The 21,188-nt window shown below is 37.3% G+C and overlaps 1 protein-coding gene across 3 annotated transcripts; it reads right to left on the bottom strand.

The window, feature by feature from the left end:
* lhx9 (LIM homeobox 9) lies at nt 1–14,335 on the bottom strand. 3 transcript variants are annotated; one of them, XM_064332047.1, is made up of 6 exons: nt 14,117–14,335; nt 10,672–10,883; nt 9,380–9,582; nt 8,321–8,671; nt 4,366–4,573; nt 1,170–3,720 (listed from the first exon to the last, which is right to left on the bottom strand). In XM_064332047.1, exons 2-6 carry the CDS (start codon nt 10,843–10,845, stop codon nt 3,466–3,468), a joined length of 1,191 nt encoding a protein of 396 aa, XP_064188117.1. In that variant the 5' UTR covers nt 10,846–10,883; nt 14,117–14,335; the 3' UTR covers nt 1,170–3,465. The 3 variants fall into 3 exon arrangements, with proteins under 3 accessions (XP_064188119.1, XP_064188117.1, XP_064188118.1); XM_064332049.1 differs by lacking the exons at nt 1,170–3,720; nt 14,117–14,335 and adding an exon at nt 1–767 and having other exon boundaries at nt 10,672–11,512; XM_064332048.1 differs by lacking the exon at nt 14,117–14,335 and having other exon boundaries at nt 8,321–8,668; nt 10,672–11,525.
* Between the last annotated feature and the right edge of the window lie 6,853 nt (nt 14,336–21,188).

Genomic DNA, 21,188 nt, shown 5'->3' with positions numbered 1-21,188 from the left:
AAAACTTCAGAGGAAGGTTTATTTCACAGGTGACAACAAAAGAGTGCATCAAACATGAAAGTGTACATTGTTAAGAAATGTTAACAAGATGGAAAGGTGCATGCAGAATATGAATGCTCTTTATCTTTTTTTAAAACATCCTTTACTTCCAGTGCAGCCAGATGGCAAAGCACCAGCTCCGCAGTCTGCTTGATCCGCTTGCTTTTGATGGACATTCTGCTGCGGAGATTCCAGGAGGCCGTGTGTTTGCAAAAAATAATAATACTTGTGACAAAAAACTTTTTGTAATCAGGCTGGGGTAGTGCATGCGTGTGTATTTGTGTGAGCGTGTGTCGCTGTACAAGCAATTGCATCAGAATATTCCTAAATTATTCATAAATTATGCCTTCACTTAAACACACATTCACCCCTGTGGCTTGTTGCCAGGTTGCTCTGTTATTCATAGATACATATTTATACATATTTTTTCAATGTGTGAACTTCATTTTAGTACAAAGGAAATGCAATGTCTTGTTTCACAATGATATAGGAATACAGCTCATATACACTGGGTTCTCCTCCGTTGGTGGGTTCAATCATTCAGTATTCATTAAAGTCCATTTTACATTTTTGGCTCAAAGGTTTATTTATATGCTATATGTTATCCTAATATTGTCTTTGTCTTCAATGGTGAGGAATTCCGATCAAAGTTTTCCTTTTCTTTTAATACTTTATGGAATTTTCAAACGTCGGGAAGTGTGGCTGTAATGCCCCAAGATTTGTTCTCCCTGAAAGAAATCATAGAGTAACAATTTATTAAACTACAGAGCAACCTGGCTTTAAGGGGGTCTGCATTTATTGTAACTTTAACTTTATTTCTAATGTTAATGTTTGCTTTCCAGCATTCATTTGATTCAATTTAAAAAGGAAGCCATTTTCATGCATTAAAAAAGCAACCTTCATATTTCTGTAATATTAGACTACAGGATTTTAGCAACAAGTCTGTGGGGCATTACGTATGAAATAAACATAAACTGAAAACTGAAATAAACAAAAGAAAGCAAAAATGTAGAAAGCTGTCATTGGACATTGGTCACTGAACTGTAATTTGCTGATGTGGGAAAATGCAGTTAAGTATCTTGGAAACAACACATTTAAAAGAGTGAATTGAATGAAAAATAAAACTCATTTAAAGCAAAGTATTTTTTTATTCACACAAATTTAATAAGATATATAACAACCGTTTGGTCCATAAATATTTAAGGGGAAATAGTTTCTATACACCATCTTTATCAAGAAACAAGGAAACATGGACAATCTTGTTAGAACACTTACTGTACTATAAACACAAAGATCAATATATAAGATTCTTGGATTACCAACTATATCTGAAAGAGTGCACAACTGCTTTCTATGACATCGCTGTCCCCTTTCAACAGGATACACCATAAAAAGATCTTCAGAAATAAGATGTAAAACAGTACAAAACTAGTGAGGCGTTAAAAGGATGTGAGTCAGATAACAAACAACACATATCCTGAATTTCACAAACTTTCTTCCAAGTTATAGCATAAGGCACATAGTAGAACTGAGTTAGGCATCTACTTTATTAAGTAGATTTATAGTACCATTTTGTTCTACAAAAGAACAATTTTTTTGACACTTAGAATGAAATGTTTCAACCCAAGCAAGGACTCTCACTTTCGCTTTCAGCCAGAAGAAGCACATTTTTGGTCTGTTCAGTGGCAAGTGTCCGTAAAGAAAGGAAAACATGGCCAAAAAAGATAAAAAAATGTGGATGACAATTTTTTTCATCTGGCTCATTCAAAGCATTCCAGCTCTTGGAGGTCTTTATAATGTTTCCTCAGCCCTCAACTCAACGTATATGCAGCTCCCTACCTTGTCTGTTCTTTCATTTCTTTTTTGTCCTTATTCTTAACACCCTGAGCAACATGATAATAATGCACTTTCATCTGGGCAGTATATTGTCACTTTGCAATTGAACTAATTCTACTGGCATTCTGAATCCAGATCTGTTCATTCACGTTAGTGTTTTTACATAATGAGGCTTAAAGAAGCTTAAAAGTGCTCTATCATTTAAAAAGGAAACAATCAATTAAAACAGTGCCCACCCTTTGCCTTGCTTTATACTGAAAGTTAGGACTCCCAATTAGAATTCATATCCCTAATTTTTGTTGTTATTTTCAAACCATATCTGATATTATGATTACATCGCCTGTTGAACAATTACCACTGCACAGATCTATATTCTGTTAGCCTCCTGCTACAGTTGAATTGTATGCAAAAACAAAATGTATACTGCAGTTAGCATCCACCTGGAGTTTGAGTTTACAGCAATGGGAATATGCATTCAATTTATTAATCTAATTTTAACAGTTTTATTTGAAATACTGAACACTGGGGTAATGTGTATTCCATTGGACATTACCAAAGCCTATTGCTACCATGTACAATTTCAATTTGTTTACATGAATATGTACACAATAGCATGATTATCATATTTGGAGGCAGTGAAAATTTTACAATCCAATAGACTGTGAAAATCAAATCCTTGAAAGAGTATGACTAACAGTTAATTCTTAATGCTGTTGTCTCAGCATTGTTCAAATGGATATTTTTTTTTACATTTCCCAAGTGGAAATACAGTATAAGTATCAAACAAACACTGCACTAATGAATCCTTTCCTTCTTTGTGTCTAACAGGAATTTCACTGCCGGTGCTTTAATCTCCAGGTAATTCAATATAAAGTCTCCAGGCTGAATGGGATGACACTGCTAACACACAAACGACAAATGAAACAATATCCCAAACTGTTAAAACTGAAAGGTCATTTATTGACCTGATCTATTAGCTGTGTTTGAACAGCGTTTTCACGCTCACTGTTTTGCACTTTTGAACAGAGTTCAGATCAATAAATTGCTTAAGACTTTAAACTGTTGAAACAGTGTTCCCATTGTTTATGTTTCTGGGTTAGCAAGTATTGCACATCCAGCCTGGAGATTTTGTATTGAACCTTTCGAAAATAAAGTATTTAAAATATTTGTTCAAAGGACAATGTCAATATAGTGCATACATACAGAGCTTTGTGGGAAACATAAATACTCAATAAATAATGAGTACATGTTTGGAATGAAAGAAGTTAGACAATATATCCAATTTATTTGAAAGTAGCCACTTTAGATTTGTGAATTCATTTCAATGAACAAATAGAATGTTATAACATTCTCATTTAAATGTTTAACATGATTGTTTTGGGGGCTAGGGTTCCAGAAGTGAGTGTGATCGCTTTACATAATCAGCAATAATGTCAAATTTCTCAACACAAACAAATCGCTGAATACACTAAAAACTCAGCTGCCAAGCGGTCGCAAATGCTACACACCAATAGTCGAGTTTGAATGCTCGTTTATTTGCTCTCCCAAGAACTGTCTCTGGTTACTTGAAAGGTGTATTTTAAAAAATCGTTAGAAAAGGTTCGTCAGTGTGGTTTGCGAGGGGCTCCCGGATTCGTGACTGTCCAGACTAGAGGTCACAGAAGTCACTACAGTGATAGAGGGATTGGTCAGGTCTGTTAGTGTGGTCGCGGTGCTGGGTGGGGTGAGCGCTCCGCTGTCGGACGAGGGGGGAGGAAGTGACGTGCCGTCTGCCTTATCAACACCCCCATTCTCCTGTCGCAAAACGTTCCTTCTGAATTTGGCTCTTGCGTTTTGGAACCAAACCTGCAAACCAATCCCAATGTCTTTATTTTTTTTTTTGTCTGATTCGATCGGACTGTTTTTGTATTATTTTTCTTTTTCTTTAAATGCAATGCTTTTATGTTATTAACACCACAGTTTCACTGCTACAGAACACTGGATACTGGCACAGAGTGGAGGTCATTAAAAGTTTTAAAGGGGCACTGATTTTTGTCACTATCCAAAGGAGATCTTTTAGGTTCAGGAAGAAACTAAAGACCAGCTGGAAGCAGAAAGTTGCATCCACAGAAATATCCGGGTGCATAACATATGAATTCTTACAAGTGAAGCAAAATAGGTATGGAACTTATTTACTCGGTGGAAAATAGAGCTCCACATAAGGTACAGCCAACCTTAACATGTAGGATAATGTGTCTTTTTTTAAATGATCCCACTGACGTTGTGAGAACAAGCAGTGGATGAAACATAACTACAAGTTGAAACCATTCAATGCATGGCTGTTATTCAGTTGGCATAAACTGATGCCTGAGAACCATTCAAATGACTGTGGGTATAAAATAATGGACGTAGAAAGCAAATAAACCAAGGGGTAAGTAAATGATATAAGATAGCCATCTAGACAGAGAATGTAAAATGAAGAATAAAGTTTAAGAATGGATTCATGCTTACCTGAAGAACTCTTTTAGTCAGCCCGGTTTTCTGGGCAAGTTGCTTTAAATCCTTTGCGTCGGGGTTGTGGTTGATGGCAAAGTAGGACTTCATGGTGCGGAGCTGGTGGTGCTTGAAGGACGTGCGCATGCGTTTGGTCTTCTGGGATGGTGGATAAGGCTGTTGGTCTCGGTCCAGGTGATCAGCCTCATTTTCATTACAGCCTGAGGTAAGACAAATTGGGGAAGTTCTCAGTGTTTGTGCAAACTCTAGAGCTTTACACTTTCACATGGCTGGGTAGAGTACTGTGTACAGAACTGCTGCTTCCCTGGCTCGCTGTCCCCAGCAAGTGTTCACTGTCTGTGATTCGCAGAATTTTGTGTGCGCAAAGCACACAATCATAGTTACCTGAAGAAACCTAATCAGAACGGAATTTTTTAAGCAATAGATTTGCCTAAATCATACTCAATTTTTTTACAACGTGTATTAGTAAAGAATACCATCTGTTAATGCAAGTTACGAAATGCACATTTCTTAAAAACCCTGTACACTTATAGAAATGCAGTTGGAACAGAACAAAAACCAGGACAGGGTCCCCTGTATTACAGATGTCTATAACATGTCTAGCTGAGATCTGGTTCCCTGATTTCCAAAAAGATTCAGAAATGGCTTATGCAAGATATTGCTGAACCCTTTTAAAAGCACGAGAGCTGCTCCTAAACAAATGAATTCCAGCTACAAAAGTTCTAGCGGCAAAATGCACTTTTAATCAAAATGTAATTTACAACATACCTATCCTTGTATTAAATACTTTCACGTAGTCCAAAGAAAATAAATATCTATTAGCATTCGAATTTAAGTGGGCATTTAATTGAAATGCAATCGTTTATTGAATACCTTTGGAGCAGTAGCCCAATAAGTAGCCCAATAAGTTTGAAATGTGGTGATTTTAAATTATTATTTCAAAGTAATACAATTCACTGATGCGCATATGTTCATTATGTCCACAGATTACTATGCTTAGGTTGAGTTCATGGGCCCAGTTCAACCATCCTTTCACAAAGCACTTTAAACTTTTTTAAGAGTAACGAACTAATTTTTAAAAAATACATTCAAAAAAAGTTATTCATAAAGCAAGCTGCTGTCAAAAAGAAAATGTGCGATTGAAAACTAATACCAAATATAAGGTGAATATGGTCGACATTAATTAAGAACCCCCGATAAAGAAATGCTGTTGCATTGAATGGGCCGATGTTCGAAAGTAATTAAAACAACCTTCCAGCGCGTGCATTTTTAATTGAAACGAAGTTATTATAAAGATGTGATCTAAAGCATAAATAAATAGTGAATCTGATCTAGCACCCACATGTTTTTAACAATAGACGACTTGCTAGAATAATTAAATGTTTCGAAACGAACCACAATTTATAATAATAATTATTATTATTATTATTATTGGTTGTTGTTGTTGTTGTTATTTAGCGGTCTATTATTGACTCATGAATTGACACATTTGATAAAGCAGTAATTAATGCTCTTAGCACTTAATTTAATCATTTGCAAACAGGTTTTAAAGAGTAACATTTAAATATAATTGCTTAGAAAAGCAAACAAACCGAATGTGCACGTGAGGAAAAAGAAACCCCACGGGGCTTGTATCGACCTCACCATTGTGAAGAGATTTATAGCACGATGTAATCAAATAAGCTAGATTTTAGTTTCTATAACAAGGGAAACTGAGTGAATATTGAACATGCCACTGTATTAATATTTTTTGCTGATACAAAAGCATGTAAACCTTTCTAAATGTATTACATTTATATATAGCTGGCTTTTAATATAGACATTGTAATCAATACTGTCCATTCATGTTAACCTTTTGTTTAAGCTATCCGTCACAGGTAAAGTTATGCATTTTCTCGATTAATATCGAATGGCCTTGCCTATATCCACAAGATACAACTGAGAAGCATTTATTTAATTATTATTAAGCTCCTCTCAATGTGCATATTTTTCCTCATGGTTCGCAATGCAACATTGTCCTACCAGTAATCTTTTTTAAAAACGGCTTCATGGCCTAGAAATCACGTATTTATTATCCTAGCTGGAACAAAAATGAATGTTTCTCGTTACAAAACGTTTTCCTGTGTTTACGATTACTCCAATATCATCAGTGGCTTTGTTTTCAAATGTCTCATCCTTGTAACGTCCACCAGGGGTCCCTATATCATCAACAAACATAGGCTACCATTCCCTCGACAGTGGTCTAGGGGGAATTGAAATAAGAATGACTGCAACGGATTTAGAAAAAACACAAATAAGGAATTCGTCTTAAAGGTACATTTTGACAGAACTACATATATTTATCCGGTTTTGGTGTTATCTGTAATAAAGGTAGCATACAATAATGTGCAATTGCATTATGTAGGCCTAGGCCTATTACATTTTCAAAGCAGTTATTTCAAATGTGAAACAACTAATAGCCATTGGTTTTCTTCTTTGTCCTTGGAGCAACATGATAAAAAGATATTTCAAATATTTGAATGGAAATCTTTAATATTTGAATGCAATGGCGGGCCTTATTTCGTTTCAGCTCGTAAAGGGGTTACAGTGCTATAGGCTTACACGTGCCACGATTTGAACGTGCAAACTTTCCCTAATTTAGTTTGCTTCGGGCCTGGTTGTTTCTCACATAGATTGTGGGCTAATTAATATACTCTATCGCATTGAAAGCAATTTATCATTTGATTGCGAGTCATGAATGAAGGCTTGTTTTGTATTAACCATTGTTTATGTTCTTTCCATTGCTTATCTCTATGTAGATTCTGGATCCTATGCCTGTTATGTTCCAACAGTACACCAATATTGACTGAAATAGGCTACGTTAGGATTTCATTCGTTAAAACATGTTTAACAAATATTTCGACGTCTTGTAATTATTTAACTACAATCCGGGTGTTATTTTACTTCGTTCGTTCTGTAGCGAGTCACTCCTGAGAACAGTAATGACCTTTTGAGGGTGATTCAGAACTGGTTGGAAGCCAGGGATTCCAACGTCACCTTCAATTAACACAGAACAATTAACACGCAGATTACCCTTATTTCTCTCCATTCATGAAGAACAGCACAAACTTGGCACACAAAGCCAAACTTGTTCAGTCAGACGATAATTGTAAAAGCGGTAGAAAAGAAACGTTTGTGGCCTGTATAAAATACCGCACCTATTTAAATCCAAAATAAAGATTAACTGAAGTCAGAATACTTTAGGCTACTATATTACAAATATATATTGGTTACATAGCCTATTTAACTTAGGACGAACCCCGCAGTTTTATGTTACTGGGAATGGAAGTAATGTAATAATTACATGTAATGTTACATTATCATTAGCCTATCATCTGAAAAGAGATTCACGTTGAGTGCACAAGTTCAGACAATCACGGTTGCGTATTTAATTACAATTCATACTTAATCAAATGTAGGGTAGCCTACTTTTATACTTAAAATTTTCATTGAAAGTCAAGCTGCTCATAGCCAACGTCCATTGATGTAAAAAGATTCACAAATAGAAGACTACATAATTCCAATTTAGGGTGTACTATAGCGTTACAATTTAAAACCAATTATAATAGACCTATAAGTGGAAACATAGAAGCAATGTCACTGAATTTATATGGGTGATAGTTTACTTACGTCTTGGATATGCAATTTGGTGCAATTTTTGCGATTAGTTTTGATAGGCTATAAATTAATCATAAATTACAGGCCAATACATTGCTGTTAGATTTTCTTTATTTTAAGTTCACTTATTTGACTGCTCAATTTCTGTGCGGGGTGTGGTTTCATTTGTGCTAGGTAATAATAATAATAATAATAATAATAATAATAATAATAATAATAATAATAATAATAATAATAATAATAAACTGTGCAAATTATGTGTGCGTGTCTGTGCACCACGCGCAACTCACCTGAGTTGTAACTCGCAATATCTACCCCAATGGCTGGGCTCTTCCTTTTCCGTGGTCTTCCTTTCTGGACCGTGCCAGTGCCGTTAAAGTAAGGCAATGCCAGCCCCCCGCCTTTGGCAGCTAATTCAGTGTAGTTTAATTGAGGGTGGTATTCTCCCTGGATGAGGGTTTCGAAGTGGACCCTGCAGTACACCAGGTTATCTTTCATGCCGAAGTGGTCACCAGTGGTCAAGGTCTTGTTACACGTGGTACACGTAAAGCAGCTCAGGTGGTACACCGAGTCCCTGGCGCGCATGACCATTTCCGAGGCTGAGATCCCAAGGTGGCAGCGGGCACATCTCTGCACGGAGAACCTTCTGGAACAGTAAATATTTTTTAATGATATACACGCAGACATCTAATGCATATAGCTAAACAGATATATTCTGGCCTATAATATCAATGTAGAAACTAATTATTTTTTTACTTTTTGCTTGTCAAGGTCTCAAAAGATCGCTCATCATATAGGCTTAGCTTACATCTGACAAACTTCGTTTTAGTCCACTAACTGGTACTTCTGTAGCTATAGCCATTTTTAAAATATGCAATTTTTTTATTGATTTAGGGCAATAATTAGACAAGAAGGAGTAGATATAAGTTCCAAATGTAGTATTTTTCAATTAAATTTGAATGAATTACTGGTTCGGTAATTCACAAATTATCATAACGAAATGTTGGCTATTAATCATCTTTATGAAATCAGCTAAAGCAGCGTTCATAGCTTAAAAATTGTGTTTCGGTCATTGGAGATGTTCAGGCAAGGGGATGTAATTTGTAGAAATGGCCTACTGCAGTGAACTCTGAATTTTGTTTTCCCTGTCATAACATAATGCAGACTTGTTGCTGGCCTAGTAGCCTATCCAGTATCATCGTGTTTGCAAACTCGGGTGTGTGTGTGTGTACAATCGAACTCAGAAAATTGCGTAAATTTCACGACTGCAGGTTATAAAACTCACGTAGTGTTTCAATTGGGAAACTGAAAGTGAAGCCAACCCCTACCCAGCATTAAATACGCCTGCCGTTACCTGTAATAATCCTCTTTGCAGTAAATGCTGCCATCCTTCGCGAAACACGTGAGCTCAGACTCCAGGGCCAGTTTACACTCACAGCATTTCAGACACCTCAGGTGCCACTGCTTATCCACGGCCAGCAAGTAGTATCTGTCGGAGATTTTACCGCCACAGCCAGCGCACAGGGCTGGCTTCTCCGGGCTCATTGAGGGCATACACTGTAACAGGAGTGACAAGGGAAATACGATTGAATATGAACGACCTACTATATAAGGTTTACAAGTTAATACTCTACCTTACTTTTATAAGGTGCTGAAATATTTGTACAATAAATAAAAATCGAACAAATCCATAAACCAATCTATACATTTTCTGGTGGCCTATGTCGTTTGATTATCTTCAATATCATCATAGAAAACCTAAATGTGTTTATTAGATATCCATATGGAATTTCGACGAAGAACATTTTAATGTAGGCCTACCGAACAAGTGTAGTTATGCAGTTACGTTTATCATTATTTGTTTGTTAAACACCCTCTGTTCTCGAATGTTAAACGTAGCAGGCCTGTGTATGCTCGGTGTTATATACTGGATTAAGTCAATTGCGTAGTCTATATTTTTAAAGAAAAAATGCAGGACATGCATTTTATAGGCTAGTTTAACGGAAGCTTAGTTGTCGTAAGTTCAGTTAGCTTCAGATAAAAATGAATGAATTAGAGCATACTGATTCTTATTATTGGCACCTAATAATAATAATAATAATAATAATAATAATAATAATAATAATAATAATAATAATAATAATATCGATTATTATAATTGTTGTTATTGTTATATAATAATTAAAATAATAAAAAATATTATTATGTTATTATTAGCCTAATGCCACTGCTGTTGTTGTTACATCGAATTTGCTAAACTTTCATTAATTTTTCACCAGTCTAGTTTTCTACTTTAAAAATGGAGAATACGTGTTTTCTTTTAGTTTCATGAGCGAGAATACAGGCAAGTTACCATTACCCTACATGCGTGTCAGATTGTATATTTTTAGGCTACAAATTGCAGAATAATCCACAACACATTTAGACAACATTAGCTATTAGAAGTTATTTGCTGCCCGTATTATTCTTAATTATAAAAATTATAATTATTGCCTCAGTGAGAAAGACAGAGGAGTTGTAGGCTAGCAGACATGAAAAATAATGATTTAAAAAAAGCAAGCAAGAACTCCTCTGTCTTTAGGCCCCTTATATGCTCTGTTTATGGCTGCATATTTGAAACCGAAAAACAACTCAGTCAAATCTTACCGCGTCTCTTCCGTTCATCTGAACGCTTTTGGCCAGACGGGAGTCCGTTTTAGATCTCCTTTCCATCTCCTCCATGATTCCTTGAATATGATCCCCGGAGATCCCGTGAAAAAGCATGGCTGCTGGACGCAATGTGCAACTGCTGTCTTCTGCCTTGCACCCCACAACTTCCATATACAGTCCCCCCGTAGCTTCAGATCATCCGAACAGATCTAGAGCGAGAGATTCACAGACAAAAAAGCTTCACTTCCTTGCAAGTACAAGCAACTGAAATAATTGTATACGATAGATTGAGGTGGGGGGAAAATGCAACGTCTTTCCGCCCCGCTAATGTCTTGGGAAAAAAGTATACTCCAGATGATAAGGCAACCAAAGTGAGAGCAAGTAGTGAAAAAAGCAAAAAAAAAAAAAAACTGAAATTTGTGTTTTCGACAGTCCCCGATTTTCTTGGGTTCCGAGTGCTTGAAGGTCAGGTTGGGACTGCCTGAATCTGAGAGCTGTGTCCTATTTGTGAAGAGAGCAAAAGCCTGCCCAGTTTGGATAATTTGGTAGGAGGAGTTCTCCCTCTCTGAATTGCCACTGATTTCTATTCACCAACAAAGACCTGTCATTCTCCGCTCAAACCCCTGGTGATGGGCAGCAGGAGCGGAGACAAACATTTGGTATTGACATGTTTCATTCTTTTTCATGTAATTGACTTTTTGATTCGTTTTCCGGCCGAGACATTCGGGAAGAAAGTAATGCCGTTTTTAATGTGTAAAATAATTGTCTACTATTTATCATTTGAACAGGACATAACCTTTTTTGTACAGCAAATTCAATCCATAAACAGTTGATTTTCGTATGGGATTTGGTTTTACAAGAACTTGCTGAAGTTCGTTTCCATATATTTCATCTGCTTTCATCATGCTTTGAGTGAGATATTTTACTGGAGAAAAGGAATAGCCTAGTGGTACCTTGCTTATTATTTACACAAGGTTTAAAGGACCTATCATCTACCTGATTCACGGTCATTTAAATATACCTTTTGGGTGTGTAGAACAGTGGTCTACGTTCTGTGCATTAGTTTAAATATTTGAATAGGCCATGTTATTATTACTCTCCAAGTTAATATCAACTTACTCTTTGTCTTGTAATTAAAAAACAGGACACGAACATTTCTTGTGTGTGCATGGTTTATGTTTTTTGTCCAAGTTTGTCTGTTTGATTTGTCGATCCGCTCACCGACCTCTGAATTTGCTGAGAGGGCGTATGAACATTTGAAAACAGTTTTGCTAATAGTAGGCTACACGTGAGGTACGAGCAAAAATGGAACTTATTTCCTGCATACGATTTCCATAAGGATAAACTGCATGTGCAAAGCATTCAAATTATCCTAAGCAAGTGAAAAAACTGTGCTTGCTATTTTACTGGCGTGTTGTAATGTGGCAGCTTGGTTGTTATTAACTATGGATAATGAAATTATTCTGAAGAATAACCAGGGTACTTTAAATTAAACATATCATCGGCAGTTTAGTTACAATGTGCATATTTCTCGTTTTTAAAATCTAAGATCCTAAGAGCGTTGTACCGCTCAAAGGCCTTATTCACTGGTTACGATATTCAAAATGGGGCAATGCATGACACAATGCAGAAACAGTAGAGCATAGATAAACGTATGAGGGGATAATTTGCAAGATATGTACGTTTCTGAGTGACAGTCATCTGCCATAAATATATATATTTAGTATGCGCATTGCGACGAAGCTTAGCCAGAAAAAAGTGTGAATTAATTAAAAATGTATCTATAAACAAGAAAAAGATCAGTAGCCTAACCAGGCACCTTTTTCTTCAAATAAATACAGGTGGGGAATATTGGCCTTAGTCATTTTGAGATGTTATGTTTACATCTAGGATCATAAGCATCAGATATAATTGTTTTTCTGTAATACGACCACTTCAGATAGCCATAAATGGCTAAACTGTGTTTACAGTACATATTCAGTTAGTACTTCCGGAGTTCATCTCTTCGGTCTGTCAGATCCCTTTAATCAAGCACCGAGTGATGAAAAAGACACTGGCGATTAATTTCATTTGAAAAAAGGCGCGTGACAGGCGAAATTTAAATCCTTAAATTCAAATGAAAGGGAACTCAAATATATGGCTTTTCTGCACGTGCAAAACATATTAATTGCATTGTATTTACTTCAATGCAGACGCAAATCATGCATAGGTGGGTCACATGTAAACGCATATTGTGTGTGCATTTTAAAACAGTTTTTTATTTTAGTTTTGTAGAGCTAGATATCATCAGATACAAATATTCCTCATCACATTCAGGGAAAATTTAAAGAAAACAAAACCTATATATTGTAGCCTACATCTATACGCGCTCACAGAAATTGATCTTTCTTTGCCCAATAAAATAAATAATTTCAATCAATATTCATGTTGATGCCAAACTACAGCACAGCATACCTCCGATGACAATGAAAATCGGTTTATTAATGTAGTTTATTAAATATCATTTCATATGCTTGTGGACAAAAGAATGTATTATTTAACCGTGTTTAGTGTTTAAATGTTTTCCCTGCAGCCGGTGAGGATTGTGCTATTTCATTGATATGGCAAGTAACATAAAGGTTATTAAAGCGAGGATTATCTTGGTATTTAAATATCGAGAACGTGCACGATGACTGCCAGTTTGCCTCCAGTATCAGAATAAATTATATGGGCACATGGTCACAGACATTTAAATTAATTAGTCCGCTTCCAAAATCATTGTAAAATTTTTACAAAATTTATTTTTTATTTGTTTCAATTTCCTTATGTGAAATACATATTGGCGTAGTTTTGTCTTGGTGTGCATTGAATTAGACACACATATGCCATATTAATACAGGATTAAAATGATATATTAGCTATTCGTGCATTTAACCCCTAATTTAACATTTTGGTAAATGTTACTTTGAAAACTAAATTATTCTAAATAAATTGCACACCCTCTGTACGGTGGGATCAATTAAAAACGTATCTGCAGATGATGCCGCATGCATTGCTGTGAAAGGTACTTATTCCCCGTTGTATTTACCGTATGGTCTTTCCAGTTGTACCCTTGAATCTTACAAAACAAAATGTTAACAATGTACATACACTGTATTCGAAATAAGGTCACAAGGGACACGCCAGGCTAAAATACACAGTTTTATATTACCTGATATATCATATTTCCTTAATTAAGATACATACACACGGATTAGCCTATTCTACCATCTTTCAGATTCATACACCTGGAATTTCTTTCTACGGTCATATCTTCTTGCCATGTAGCCTGAATCATCTGCTTAGCCTAACATGCCTACGACTTTTTCACCTTTGACAAAACAACAGCATGCATGGTAAATATTTATTTTCAAATTAATAAGTTGTCCAAAAATAACTATATAATGCAGAGCTTTTGGCTTACCTTGTGCCTCAAGACGCTTCCCTGTGTTAAACTGCGCAGCAGTAAGAGAGGAGGATTCGCGATGGAGAGGAAGGCAGAGGCTCTGCCAGTAGATGGGGGTTGTTCCTTGTTTCTTGTAGTCCCAGTGTTAATTAAAATAAACTCGTTGCTTGGTGAACAGACATCTATTCCTCTGACATGTATATACACAAAATCGTCTGAGCCAATACCGAAGTGGTCAAGCATCCCAGATCTCGTGCGCATTTACAGTAAATGGAACCAAAATGTTCTTACAACTCAAAAGGCATACACGTTTCACGATAAGGGAGAAACCGAATTTCAAAAAGCAGAGCAATTCATATTTGAAATCAAGACAAAACAACACATTTAAAAACTGGTAAGTGTGAACATTAGTTGTTTCCATCGCGTTGAATAGCCTAACTGTTTTTAAAATTGAGAAATAGGTTGATGTGATTATTTTGAAAACGTTACGTGATTACAACACTCTATGCATTTTATAGTGTAGGCTACAATTTTATGAAGCTTATTAGTGGACAAGTGGAAATCAAATCTGCATATGCTGAATCAGGAAAAATTATGAGCTACTGAAACAAAATATTTTATGACAGAAATCATGCAGTGATTTTAAAGGAAGGCGTCCCACCTTCTTGCTTAGCATATATAGTTAGGCTATTTGAAACGCGGGGTCTCTAAAGAACAGAACACACTGAAGTCGTCTATTAGGCTACAAAGTACAGGTTAATATATACTGAGAGAATGTTTGATTTCCCTTAGTGAAATATGCTATGAACTATGCCTGTATAAGCTATTAGGAAGCTTTTGTCGAGAATTAAGCGATTCTTAATCGCCGTATTTTAAGTATTGTTAAATATTCAAATTAAGACGGCATCTTTATAAAACAAAATATGGATTGGATTTCTATCAGTTTAATGTCTACATGTCACCTTGAGGACCCTGCTACAAAACATCATATCACGTAGCCTAGCCTAAGTTGTTCAGCCTCAAGGCAAATTGTTACATGTCGGTCGCAATTTCTTAAACCCTTTAAACGTTTAGGCTACCTAATGTTATCTAATATAGAGTACAGCTAATACACATATTGAAACATTAGATATTGTATTCTGCGAAAATATTGCCCCAGCTACTTTGCTTCATTTCAATTTAAGAAGAAAGAACCGTTTGGGGCATGATTGCATTCATTTCCGCAGACAATTTATTTTTATTTTTATGAAGACCAGCAATATAGTTTAATAGCCATACTGTAAATAGATAAAGCCCTTTTGCGTATTTGCGTAGTAGCCCAGATGATCATTTCGGCCCACAATTGAAAATAACGGTCTGTACTGGTATAGAAATAGAAACTCGTGACAGGGAGATAAAACTTTGGATTCATATCCGAGTTGTTAATGTTTTTGTTTCGTTCGAGATTATTGGCAGTGGACAGTCCACCTTTTTATTTCCGCAAATAAATTAAATAAAGACGTATTAGGCGATTTCCGTAACCTTTTCACAAAATTTTGCACCCTACTATATCTTTAGAAGAAGAAATTTACCATTGGCTGCAGTCTAATTAAGAATTCCATCATTAGTGCTGTCTCTATAGTAACATATTAAATATATCTCTTCTGATTGGATATTTTCAGCAATGTTGATTTCAATCTTCAGTTTATTTGACCTGATGTAGTTTAAAACATATGGTTGACTATGGACATCATCGGCCGCTTAAAATGCTTTACATTATTCACAATGTAGGCTAGTTTAGGTGTTACACATATTCAAAGGCCGTATTTCCATCGCTATTCCAGTTAGGCTACTGTAAGTTTCTTTGTGATATATTGAAAGCAGTCTGTAAAAACAATATAATTAAGCCAGCACTGATGTACAGTCGAAACAAAAACAGTGATGGGCATTTGCTTGTTTAATGCTGTTGTAGTTCTAGGTATGATACAACAAACGTGTATTGCCCTAATGTCTATACTATACACATTGATCTTTCTTGGTTTTCAATTTTTAATGTAACCAAAAGCAAAGAAGGCCGTGTGTTTGCTTGTACGCAAATAAAGGCTTTCGAACAACACTGCGTAAAATTTAATTTTAAAGTATGCACCAATATGAATGAAAATATTTCAGTGTTACTACTGCAGCTATTGTTTTAAATGATTTGCTGCAGTTTAAATGTCTACAGCATTGCACAGTAAATCCTTAATACTCCTCTAGAATTATTTACAGTATTGCCAAAATATTTAAGTATAATAAGTTAACACTTTTCGTTAACCGCAAACTGACTCCAATTTTCAGAGGCAATCTTTTATGCAAGAAGAAGACTCCATGGTTATTCCCCCAGCAATGCCTGATGCAGTGATACTTGACAAAAGTAGTAAGTAAGGAGAATAAAGTTTAGTCTGCTGGCAAGTTTTAGTAGTTCAGTTCACTCCCTGAATCTGGCCTGCTGGTAAGCCATGTCAACAATATATATGCACACGAAATGGACACAGCCACTTAAAAGTAATGACACACTTGGAGCACTCAAAATTCTACAAAGCAGCTGCTATAAGTATTACTCATATACCATTCCCTCACCCCCACCCATAAAATCACAATACATTTATCTTTTATATTGTGGAGATTCATGCCTGTCAGTTTTGGAACCCTGGATGGAGACTGCCTTCGGATGTGGGACCTATTTCCTGTGTCCCTACCCTGCCTTGCTGGAGCACAGCCTACAACTAGCTCCTGCTCCTTTGCTGGTGAAGCCCTCACTGCTGCCTGAATGCTTGGGCTGAGACTTAGGCCCAATGCAGCTGGCTGATTCCTGGATCTACAGTTTACACAAGCAGTCCTCCTCTGGCATCAGTCGCTGGGGACCATGTGATGCTGCTATTGGCAGACTTGTGTGCATTGCACAGCTGTTGCAGGAATCTAAGAAGCAGCCCATTATCATGCTCCTTGTGCTGGCATGTATGTGGTGATACCTCCACTGATACACCACTGACGGCTCTTCTCCTGTCTACCCCCCAGCCAGCGGACCACCCGAGAAGCGTGAACCGGTGCCACAGCTCGCAGGGATAACACTTTGAATGTCGGCACATCTGGCACAACTTCCAAAGCTTGACCCGATCAGAAGAGATCTTGGAGGTGCCCTTTGTCCTTTGCATCTATTCCCAGCCTTATCCAAAGGCATCTGGCTGTCTGACAGTCACCCAGTCTGTTGTTGAGAATTTTCCATTGTGCGCGTGTGCCCAGTTCTGCCACAGGAGCTGGTCGCCCATCTGACCACTGCAGGCCCACTTCGGAAGCTGTGCCTGAGGCTGGCTGACATTGTCTTTGTTGCAGGACCAGACAGTAATATGGCAGTTGCTCAGCTGCTGCTTGAATCAAATCTCTGGCTTCATGTCACCACCTACCGCCCTTCCGCCCCCTCCTCAGCCCATTCCCCAAACCCCCTCTGTCCCCCCTCTGGCCCCAGATGCTGGAGCTGATGTTTCTCCGCGCCATCATTCGGCTGCCGCTCAGACTGTGCGTGCCGACCGCGTGTCACCTTCTCCTCTCCAGTGCATGTGGACCTGCCGCGGGGCCCCGGGTCCAGCCTGTCGCCGCCTTCCAACGGCAGCTGTGGAGGGCATCCGGCCCGGACGGCGGCTCGCCTGCTGCTCCTGGAGCTGCACTATTGTGTTCCTCCACAGCATATGTTTCAGCTGAAGGTCAGCTCGCAGACACCAAAGCGTGGAGCGTGGCTACACTTCCCCATAGCAGCCCGGCTGAACGTGGAGCCAGTAGGACTGCAGAGTCATGCTGCTCAAGGCAGGCTAGGTGTTGATTCTGTGCTAAAAACTCTGCTGCCTCACTTTTTCTTTGTCTTTACCTAAGATTTACTACAGTTTTCTTAAAGAAATTCACCATTAAACACTTTGTCTTTATGATTTGCTACAATTTTCTTAAAGGAACTCACCAAAGAATTGACTTTTAAGCCCATTTTAGCACAGCACCTAAAATGTGCAGTAAATAAATAAATAAATAACCAAAATTGTGAACTAAATATTTTTTTCAGTAGTAAAATGAAAAATAAATGTAAAACTTTTGGGTTAAACTGTCAGATGTTTTGGAGACATAATGCAATGGTGGTTTTATGTCATCAAGAATGGAACCTTAATCTTGACAAAAAAAGTTTGCATTGTGAAAATTATTGCTTGAGCATCCATCGCTGTTTTCAGCAGTAAAAGGTTGATTACAATTAGCATATTGAGTTTTTCTCAACATTTTATCTCAACCTTAATTCTCAAATCTGCATCTTTTCAAATACTTAAGTACAACTATTAATGCTGCACATAATTGTATCCTAACGATTCCAAACTCAAAACAAGGCAATGAAGAAAAAAGGTGAAATGTTTTTGATTTAAATTCTTTAATTTAACATATTAACATTGACACATTTAACATTAGATTACATCAGTATAATTTGATTTTTAAAATTATCATTACCTTATCACTTAATTTACTTGTGTTGCCTTCTTACCTCACCTGGTGTTTCTGTATGTTTAATTTCTTTCTTCTTTATTTGCACACAATTATAGATTCATGCTCAGTTGAAGCATACTGTGATTAACAGAAAATGTGCAGGAGAGGTTAAAAAACCCCAGAGGGCTAATGCAACGATCTCCCTTAAAGCTTAATTGTAATAAGAACGCTGCAAGTGCAAAACCTTGTGAATACAAAAAAGAGTTCTTGCTCTTTTCTACATTCTATTCACCCTTCCATTATTGTTTATAGAAAATGTAATTACTACTGAGCTGATTGTGGTTCTTGTAGATAAAATATCTACAAGAAAAACACCTATTTGAAAAATATACCTGTGGGCAGCTTATGAAATGTCTGAGCAAGAAGGAAGAATACCTTGAAATAACCTTGAGATGTGTAAGACAATTAGGTCAGTGCAGGTAGGAAAATCATGCACTTTAAAGTACTTATTTTAACAGCAGATCACCGTGGAAACCAAGATTCAAAATTAAAGTAATGAAAACCCATAAAACAGATGCCCAATTATTGTTGCAGTCGTTTTTGAGATTGCGGGTGTTACAATACAAGCGAAACTATCATTCATGCTTATGTAGCTGAGTGGCCAATTGCCATCTGTCTGAGGGGTGAGAAGAACAGTTAAATCCAAACTGAAGTCGTTAAATGATTTGATTAAAGGCAGCCAGACAGTAATGGCAGGTTTATAAGGCAGCTTTATGCAACCGTAGATTGAATGGCTGACTTGATTGACAACTCGGAACTGGAGGTTGAACATGTGATTTTAAAATGTCCTATAGCAGTGATTCCCAAACCTATCATCTGGTACCCCCAGTCAGATCCAGGTATTTGATGTGTTTCACCTCAAGCACACCTGATGCAACTAAGCAAGGACTTGGATCCAGCTGGGGTTCACAAGCAGAGGTTTGGATGCCACTGTGCTATAACAATGTGTGACTGGCTTCTGATTTCATATGTGATAACTCCCCTTTTCCTTTTAAATAGCCTTTGATTTTCTCCCTTACACATATTTGCCTGGTTATTATCATCTGTGTTGCATCCAATTCAATTCCCATCTCATTTTTAACATCATTGTTATTAGATGTTTTCAAAACAAATGATTTTGTTAATGTCTTTTGCAAGTGTGTAATACATCAATAATTACCCTTGAAAATTGGGCAATCCTTCCAAAATATAATAACAATAATGAGAAGAATGTTCCTGAATAATATTTTTTTTTCTAATTTCCCCCCTTATTTTTAGATTTCTGTTTTGAAGTCATTTCCAATGTCCATGGAATAATCAGAAGCCTTAAACACATATTTACTGGTAGTTTGTGAATTCAACATTAGGTCCTGGTACATGCACAGCTGACAGCACTAGTTAGCGTCAGGACATCTTCATTTTGTTTCAACGACACCTGAAGTCAGAGGACTCAGGAAGTGCCGGTTGCAGGACAGTGTTTGTGATTCAATCACTAACTGTAGGGAAAAAAACTCAGACAATGCCATCGCCGAAGTCACAGGCACAGAGGAATGCGGTAGACGTGAAAGTTGGCCTATTTCATGGTCAGCTGCAGGATGGGAGGCTCTGAATGGCAATGCATCTACTTAATGTGACAGATAAGTCCCTAGGCAAAACTAGCAGACCCATGGCAAGCAGACCAGGTACTTGATGAGTATGACACCTTCACCATTCCGCTAGAATGTTGTTGCCGCACGCTCCGCTGCTTCGGTTCAGAATTCGCCCAAATAAATTTGCCTTTCATCTCGACTGACTATGCATCCTACAAATCTGTCCTCTTCAGCACTGTTGTGATCATGAATCTCCTTGTCGACGCTCACAGGGGTTTGCTCCTGATCAGTAAGCAGTTGCCTTGGGACCTACCTGCTACTGAATTGTGACCAAGCCAATAGGCAGCCGCCACAGAATTCTGCAGCAGACACATTCCCCCATTCAGCTGTGGTTGCTTGCTCAACCACATGTATTAGAGTATGTGTGGCAGGTTCCGAACAACTGCCTAAGGCTACAGCCCTACTCACGTATACAAGACACCCAGCTTTAAACATCTCTTCCATGCAGAGGCATTCATAAATAATGTTGTTGTTCCTTTGCACCAATTGCTGTCACAGCCACGTTACTAATTTATCAACTTCTGTGTGGTTTAGAGAATAGTTGCCATTCCAAAGGTGCAGGAGGCTTCACTGTACAATGAGAAATGGGGTTAAACTGGCTGTGGCCCAGCAACCATGCTTTGGGGAGAAGCAGAGCTTTGCCAAGAGATCACAGGCACAAGAAATTAGACTGCCGATATCATGGCACATTTGTAGACAGACTGTGATAAAATTAACTGCCGCTAGGTTTCTATGCTCATAGAACCCATGTGGTGGGTCCTTTATTATTTTTTGTAGGCTTTCAAACAGAATCCATTGGATGTATCAAATCTCAACCAAGTATGTAACAGACATGGGTTATTTCAATAAACATCAGGACAGCTTCAGAAATGATAATGGTCTATGAGATTAATACAGGGGAGAAACAAAGCAGAGATTTTATAAGGTCA

This window comes from Anguilla rostrata, chromosome 4 (assembly GCF_018555375.3).
Source record: "Anguilla rostrata isolate EN2019 chromosome 4, ASM1855537v3, whole genome shotgun sequence".
Classification (NCBI taxonomy): domain Eukaryota; kingdom Metazoa; phylum Chordata; class Actinopteri; order Anguilliformes; family Anguillidae; genus Anguilla; species Anguilla rostrata.
The sequence above is the reverse complement of the archived record's forward strand: the minus strand, read 5'-3'. Positions and strand labels throughout refer to the sequence as shown.